This window comes from Apteryx rowi, unplaced genomic scaffold (assembly GCF_003343035.1).
Source record: "Apteryx rowi isolate R43461 unplaced genomic scaffold, aptRow1 scaffold_638, whole genome shotgun sequence".
NCBI classification, from domain to species: Eukaryota; Metazoa; Chordata; class Aves; order Apterygiformes; family Apterygidae; genus Apteryx; species Apteryx rowi.
The window spans coordinates 158790-167342 of record NW_020450914.1 but is presented as its reverse complement, the minus strand read 5'-3'; the positions used below and the strand labels follow the sequence as shown (position 1 = coordinate 167342).

General features: G+C 39.2%; 1 protein-coding gene across 1 annotated transcript in view; it reads right to left on the bottom strand.

Moving 5' to 3' along the window:
- The window catches only part of LOC112974909 (transient receptor potential cation channel subfamily M member 6-like), a 27761-nt gene extending 19846 nt beyond the window's left edge, over positions 1-7915 (bottom strand). The window contains exons 1-5 of the mRNA XM_026084370.1: positions 7892-7915; positions 5956-6082; positions 4961-5058; positions 2438-2496; positions 1016-1041 (exon numbers count right to left, since the gene is read on the bottom strand). Coding sequence (XP_025940155.1) covers positions 1016-1041; positions 2438-2496; positions 4961-5058; positions 5956-6082; positions 7892-7894 — 313 coding nt within the window. The 5' untranslated portion in view covers positions 7895-7915. The remainder of the gene's footprint in view (positions 1-1015; positions 1042-2437; positions 2497-4960; positions 5059-5955; positions 6083-7891) is intronic.
- Between the last annotated feature and the right edge of the window lie 638 nt (positions 7916-8553).

The following is an 8553-nucleotide window of genomic DNA, read 5'->3' as shown; positions in this document are numbered from 1 at the left end:
GGAAGGATCGGCATTTCCGGTGAGTGCCCTTGGCCGGTGATTCAAGATCCCTTTTGCCCTCTTTCATGCCAGGCTCAACCAGTATCATAGCATTGCACACCAAGTGGAACAGCTAGCACGAAAAGAGAATCAGTCCTTCTGAGGATGGGAAAAGTGTTTTTTAATGAAAGCAGTGGTGCCATAACCGCTGGGCTCTGGAGAGTAGGCCCCGTGGACCTGCGCTCACGGCAGTGGGTTTCAGTACTGCAGCCTTTTGGGCACAGCTCGAGCAGAGAGAGCAGCACGTACAGGGGGAGTGAGGAGGAGGGTGCCCCCTTTCCACACCTCAGCCAGCCTTAAACAAGGGGTAGATACCCAGCTGCACAGCCCGTTACAGCTGTGTGGCAAGTCAGGAAAACTGGAGCATAGAGCAGACTAAAAAGCCCCCAAAATGTAAGTGAAGTTAAACAGCACTCTACTTTTGTGGAGCAAAGTCATTCCTCGCTATGACCTTGAATTTCTTCACTGCCAATTTGATAATAAATTCAGTCCTTTACTGCCTTTATAATTTCAGTGAAACCACACAAACGGAGGAGGTGCACTAAACTGAAACTTGAAAAATCAAGCATACATTAGAAATTTTATACCATGATCTATCCTCAGGTATATATCCAACTTTAACTCAAGAGATCTATTAGACTGCCAGGGACGAAAGCAGCACCATCTTTTTAAGCAGTTTATTCCTGCTGAAAAGCAGCACATTACAGGGCAGACTTGGGTAAAAATAGATAAAAAGCAGATTTTTTTTTCTTTTAAGACTTTGCAGTTAGCCTGAGGAAAACATGCTCCCATATAAAAAAAGTCTTAGACTTCAAAGTAACAATTGGTAACTAACATATGAAATAATAGTTGGACATCTTCCTATAACCATCCAACTATAGCAAATTAACTTCCCTTCAGATTCTGTACTTTAGAATTGTCAAGATGGGATTTGCAGAGAAGAACTAAAATGAATAACAGACAATGAAAAACTTACTGTCAGTTCCCTCCAAACTTCTTAACCTGTTTAAAAGCAAACATTTGAGATTTTACTTCAAACTTTTCTGAGCTAACACTGGTACCTATTACGAGATGTGAGCTATGTGAAGGCTAAACTCACAAAGGCTCGATCTGCAGCATAAAACAAAAAAACTCCCAGTGCAATTTTGTTTGTTGCAATGATTTGCAAATAAACCTCATTTACTAAAGAGCAGTGACATTTTTCTGCATTCTTCTGCTTTCTCTTGAGCTGCTCTTAGTATTGTGTGCCACTGTTYGTCTCATTTACACAGTAACAATAGCATCAATCAAAGACCACTTCAGTCACGTACACATTTGATCATTTTCCAAACCATGTGAAGCAATGCTCAGCTGTTCTCAGTGCTACATGTGTCACTGCCCTTGCTTGCGTAAAAGCAGACTGTTTCAACTGTTGGTCTGTGGGTTCAAGCTTCAACCTTAACATTAAAGTAGCTTTTATTACAGAAGATGGTGGATATCTCACACCAGAGAGATCCCACTGAAGACAACAAATTGAATGACAGAATCAGGCCGTGCAAGGCCTGTAAGTCTTGATGGAAGATAGGTAGTTTGCCTACTGCCTATAAATTTTGGAGTAAAAAGAGAAAAGCACAGGATGGGTAAAAAAACACAGTATCTTTTTTCCTCTTCCCATGGTGAAATTATACAGGATGTGGCAGTTTTACAGTGCCTTTTATTTATTACATCCACAGTGTTACTAAGTAGGGGAGATCTAAAGAAATCAATGAAAATAAGAAAGCGAAGGAAAAGGAACAGAGAGACAGCACCACATGTCAAAATACCCCTAATATCAACAAAATTATCAATCAAGCTGAAAAAAAACCAAGAAAATTAAAAACGTTTTGAAATCAGCATAATTTCACTGAATATAATCAAAGCTTAATAACTATTGAAAGTTCTTTATAAAAAACAAACCAAATATTTTGTAAATGTGCAGACTCAAAACAACAGATTTTAATCAGAGAATGAGAACAGCTTTCAGGAGCTGCTAGGGTTTTAATTATTAAAAGAGCAAACATGCAATTGACACAGCAAAAGCAAATGCAACCTTTCATGTTCACTAGATTGGAATAATGGCTAGTTAAAAGATGCTATCATGATCTTAATGATTGAATTAGAAAATTGGATATTGTTAGAATAATAAAGGGGGTCTCTATTCCACCTAAATTTATACATTTTGTTTAAATGGATCTTTCATCTCCATTAATAAGCCTTCATCTGAAGAAACTAAAACAGAGTGAATTGCCTTAATTCCTCATTTCAGATAAATTTCTCATCCAAAGCATATTGCAGAACTGAAATGGAAACCTGCAGAAAGTATGGAAGTGTCTTTATAAAAGCATGTAATGAATATCTCAGTATACATAGGAATACATACGAGGAGTTCCTGTTCAGATTATTTTTCTGGGTGTTTCCACACATGCTATTACTCAAATCCTATAAAGAAGAGAAATACTTTTACTGGTAAAATCTGTACATCACTGTCATATGCACACCAAGCAACTCAAAAAGGTCTAAATCCTGAAAATAGTTATTGGTATGTTTATTGTTAGCATGAATAATTCCACTGACAGGCAGGTGAATTATGGCATTGTTGCACCTACAGTAAATTGAAATATTAATTTGTTCATGTTGTCTCCATACGTTTGAACAAAATACTCAGGTCTCTACTTACACCTCAATACACTCACAAAAGCTTACTATAAAAGTGTCGTAAAGGCCTTCCAATATTGCAAGTATTCAGAAACTCCCTTTGTATTAGAAAATTCAAATTTAAGAATAAGCTTTACAGTTCAGAAAAAAAAATGCATCCTAAGCCTTTATAATAGAAGACAACATATTGAACAGTTTTCCAGTGATATTTAGATCGTATGTTTTCCAGGTCTTTCAGTTAAGAAAGTACTCAAAACATCTTTTAATCTTCCAGCTGTATCAGGGAAAACTGCATTTATGGGCCAGCCTGCCATTTGCCAGGTCCTCCTAAAATGCTAGTCAGAGATGGGATTATTCTTCTAAAAGCAGTAGTCAGGCAGATTTTGTTCCTTAAAAGAAGTAGAGCACAAATCAAAAGTTCAAAGACAAAGTTTAAAGATAAACTAACTAAAATTTAGCTCTGAACATCATCTAAAACTTAATTCTCAAATTTTCTAGGTCAGAGTTCACTCATATTTTCACCTTGTAGGTTGCCTTGCAGAGAAAAATTCTTCAACAAATCTGAAACCTTCCCACACACATCCCCCTTGCTTTGCTCCCTGCTAGCCATCAAGAGAGACTTGTGAAGCACTGGTGTTCAGGAGCTAAATCTGAGAAGTACTAATTTAGGGGAAATTCTTTTCTTTAAAAATATATCTTAATCCAAACGGAACAAGTTGCATACAGCAACACTGTGACGGCACAGCAATATATATATATGTATATATATGTGTGTGTGTGTGTGTGTGTGTGTGTGTGTGTGTGTGTGTGTGTATACACACACACACACATACATATATATACACACACATATATATACATATACATATATACACATTCTCATAACCCAGGCAGAAATGAAGGGGAAGCAGAGTAACTTCAAAGGATATTGCACCATAGATATTTAAAGATTCAATAATTTGAAGCTGGCATTCTGGAAGTAACTAGTTTTGGCCTAACTCTGATCCCACTGTAGTTGCTGGAACTTTTCTCAGGACTTAAAAATCCCACCCTTGAGTTTTACCCGAGCAATTTTAATCTGAGTTTTGAAGCATCAGATTAGTCCTTTCACACAGTTTTACCTTTATTTTGCTTGTCTGACCCTGTGTTTCACATTTCAAAGATTTATTGATTTAGTCTCCAAGTTTGGGTTTAACAGAAGATATACAAACAGAGGAAATATTTAGACTTCTCTCTCCCCTCTCTCATACAAAAAACTGCCATTTTTTAAAATTTAGATTCAAGCTCTCTTCCTTAGTATTTGGGATTTAAATTCTACAACACTCAAAACATCAGAACTGCAAATATCTGGCTTATCTTCATTTCTTTAAAAAAACAAGAACTCACAATATTTACAGTGAAAAGGAAGCTAGGCTTTTAAAAATCACTCTTTTAATCATCAAGAGCACTATGCGTAAAACAGGCAAGGAAGGGTGCTGTTGAGAAAGGAGGAGGAAAGGATTATTTCACAGTTCCTTTTCTCAATTTATTCCTTGTTAATTTTCTTTCATACCTCTGAGATATCCCTACGCAATGTGGTGAAAGATACATTTTCTTCCATTAGCCATGCCATTTAAAAAGAGATAGAAGTTTCTGTAACCCAGCTTCTTGCCCACACTCCTTAGATCTTCAGCAAATATAAATTGGTCTAGCTCCATCAAAGTCAATGGACCTATATTGATTTACATAGGCAGAGGGCCTTTATGATATGGAGCTGCAAATTAATTCTGGTAAGATATGGTCTTTTTAAGCCAGAGGTTAAGAAAACTAAGCTTTGCAATTATTATCAATATTTAACTCGCACTTTACAAGAAATAACTATCTCTGTCTTATAGATTAAGAGCTATGTAGCTAACTTTCCAAAAGTTACTTCACTTCTCTGATTCTGCCTAAAGATTCAAGACCAAGCTGTGTACTCTCTCAATTGCCTAGTGAATTGCTAATACATGCTTTGGTTTTGGACCACCTTAGTCATATCCAAACCCACCTCATGATTCAATAATTTAATATCCTACTTCATTAACCTTCATAGAGTGCTAACAGCTGTTAAACTATTCATTTACTAGCACACATGTGCCGTCCTAGTATATAACATAGTTCCTCATGTATCAAGAGGTATTTCATGACAAAGAACCAGCAACTCCATGGAGGGCAGGAGAGCTACACTGCCATGTAGCTATGGTCTAGGACGTACATCCTTAACTCTTACCTCTCGAGAATGCCTCAGGTAATCACAGACCGGTATGGTATGCCTATCAACTTCCTGATTTTTCATTTTTTGGTGCATGTAACTGAGACGTTCCAAACCTAGCCAAAAGAACAGATATCAGTGATATCCAGAGTGTAAATGAACAGCCTTGTTGCTATAAAATAAACACTTCTTTAGTGCTATAAAATAAACACCTATATACCATACTGCCTTAGCAAATGAGTAATGGGCTACAAACACAATAACAGAATTTCATAGGATTAAAACAGACTGTTTCCATTCTCTGTCAGCAAATTTGAGGGGAGCCCTGTCCTCCTCAGACCACAYTGCACTGAGTCACAGCAGTCCCTGGAGCTTCTCCTAGCAGCTTGCAAAGCGAAGCCAGTGAGCTGTGTCATAACAAAGCTGAGAGGTAAGATGACCTACACAAGGATTTCTCAGAATGGAAGAGCAAGAGAATTACTGAAAGAAGAACAGGAAGGTCATTCCCTATTCATTCCTACAGAGACACTGCAAAATTCATTTCTTGCCCTTGGAGGATGTATTTCTGAGCAATGAATAATGCATGCAGGGGATCTGCCAATAGATACAGTATTGAAGCATTACCTGCAAGTTTAAACACCCTTAAAAATTTGCAAGGGACTGTTTTTGCAATTAGCCAGGATGCTGCTTTAGAAGAAACATCAGGAGAGGAGACAAGAATATCATCCTTCTTGCCTCCCTCTTATTCTTGAGGATTAGTGCTCTGCTATCCCCCATGTGAGCCACTCACAACAAGATGTAACTGAGCGTCCATCCCACCTATATCCATTTTGCCTCTGCAATGGCAGAACAAATGTCCAAGCCATACATGCCGACGTCTAAATGTATTCAGAATGCAAAAATTATGCCATGCAGCAAAAGTGGCAGATGACACTTTGAGTTTGTGAATTTTTATTTAATGCTTTTCTTTTTAAGGCTGTCCTGAATTTCACCAGCTGCAAAGTATCACATACTTAGCTGGCTGAAATTAGACACAGTGAGCCAGTTTTTGCTGTGTTTCTCTTCTTGAGTCCAGACGTTGGTCTCTGCAGGCTCTGAACTCACTTGGGTGTTCTGGGGACAATCATCCACTGTAATCACCTGGCAAGACACAGACAAAACGGCACTCAATTTACAGGCTGACTAGCACCTCTGTAGGTCCTCTGGCAGCTGCACTRTGACATGGCCTTTCAGAGTATCACTGAAATGTCAATGACTGAGATGACACCCAACTGAGAAGCAGATTTTCCTGGTTTTGTTACAAGTTGCAGAAGACACATTGCTTTTGTCTAGAAAATGCTACCAGTGAAAAATCTGACACTATAGCTTTTCAAAATAAACTTTGGAGTCCCCTGGAATATCTTATGAGAGAATTAGGTCTCAAAGTTCAAGTCTCATATCTGTTGCTGACCTGAGCATCGCATGTAAACCAATCCGCCTTCAGCTTTCACCTCACTAAACAGGTGTGACTGTTTCCAGCTGATAAATAATTTTTTATATATGTGCACATACACACTGATATGACACTAGCTCCATATATATATATATATATATACACACACACACACGCATATATATGGAGAGAGAGAGAGAGAGAATCAACACACTATCTGCCGCTTATATCTCTTGGATTCAGAGAAAAGATTACCGAACCCTCATAGACAGAAAACAACATAAGAGGCATGGTTTGTCTCTCTACTGCTGCATGCAGGAAGTTGGGATCGAGCTCACTGCTCCCAGATCATATCAAGCCTCCCCAAATCCCTCTCTCAGCAAAGTGTGAGGGCAGATTCCTTACTGCGTAAAGCGAATAACAGGCTTGGTCTACTACCTCGCAAGACCAGTGGACTTCATCAGATTCAAAACTGAACTCCCAAGCACTCAGACAAAAGGGAAATTAAACCAAAGTCAGAGAAAAAAAGACTCCCCAATTTGCACATAGTATTTTGAAATGTATGCATTTTCAGCTAAGCTTTAACTTTGTTCCACACTACAAAACTGCTCTCAATGAACTAAAAAGACAGCTATGGATTATGTGATTCTTTTACATCTACACATACCGGCACTTGAAGCAGTTTTTGCTTCTTCTTTTCCATTGGAGACTTTCTGTCTCTGTTTCGTTGTTTTGCTTTTGTTTCCCCACTGTGGTGCAGCTCACTAGATAGTGAGGAGTCTGTGTGAAGTGGTCAAAAAACATGATTAAGCTACAGAGATTTTGTTTACAAAGAGAAGAACTGATGAGACTGAGAGCTGGCAGGTCTCCAAAGCAAGCTGAGAATGACTTGTGATACCCAAAGCTAATACTCATGAAATTCATGCAGTTCAGTGCAAAGATGTTCACCATCATAAACAACAAATGTTAGCCATCATCTCATACTATTTATACTTAAAACTGGCATCTGCTATATTTTAGCTCTTGTAAACAAACTTGGTAGTGGATGGGCTTTTTCTTTTAGACCTGCTGTGGAAATATCTACCTCTTCATTCTCCATTCATCCATCTGACCTGTGATAATGCTGATGTACCTTTAAGGGTTTGTACAGTTTCTTCCAGTTTCTGTAACTCTGGGATTGCTTTCCTGGTGTGGGAGATTCCCTCAGAGCCAACACAGTCCATTCATCACCCCAGTTGCGTAGTCACAACCACAGGGCACATGCCAGATGGGGAGAATCAGGGTTGGACTGCTACAGTGCCCTGACACACAGTGTCATATTGCTTAGATACCAGCCACACTTCACATTTGCCCTACAACAACCAGACCCGTTGCAAGGAAAGCAAAGGAGTAACTCTGGCTTCCCTGCTACTACCCTCAACTGCAGCTAATACAACCTGCACACAAAAGAGAAATTTGAGCAATGTCTTGGGGTCCTCCATAAAAGATGTGGTAGAGGTATAACATTTTATTATTACCATCTATGGTCTTGCAGGTTTTCTCTCCTTTCCCTTCCTTACGGAACTGCAAGCTGTTGCTCCTGCRGAAACTCCAGTCCCTCCAGAGTGGGCTGATCCAGAAGGAGGTGCTGCGTTTCAGCTTGTTCTCAGAGACATCACTGCTGTATCTTGACTTGTTGGAGTTGTAGGAGAAGGACTGTGATTCTTTTATCTGGACATGCCTGGGAGGACTACCCGTGCAATTGCAGTCACTATTATAGGTGGAATGTATGCACAGTGGCTTCTTTTCTTTCCTTCTTGGGCTGAAAACCCCTTTTTCATCACCTTCAGAGAATCCCCAGTTCACATAACCACCTTCAGTTTCTTCCCTGTCATCACATGAGGGTGTTGCATTCTCACAGAGAGCTGGCAATGACTGGAGACCTGTAGGATGATCAGTCACTACACCATCAGTATTTTCTCTTGGCAAATGAATAACAAAGTCTCTCTGATTCCATCGATAATCTTCTGGCTCTTTTCCAATGAGGCAGACCCTCTGAAAATTTTGCTGTACTTCAATGCTGCTTTGCAGCTTGTCCCCTAATGTGTCTTCCCTGTATTTGTCAGGATTGCTTGGAAAGGACAAATTTAAGCTGACATCCTCAGAGAAAGACCCACCTTGATGGTCAGGAGGAACCAGC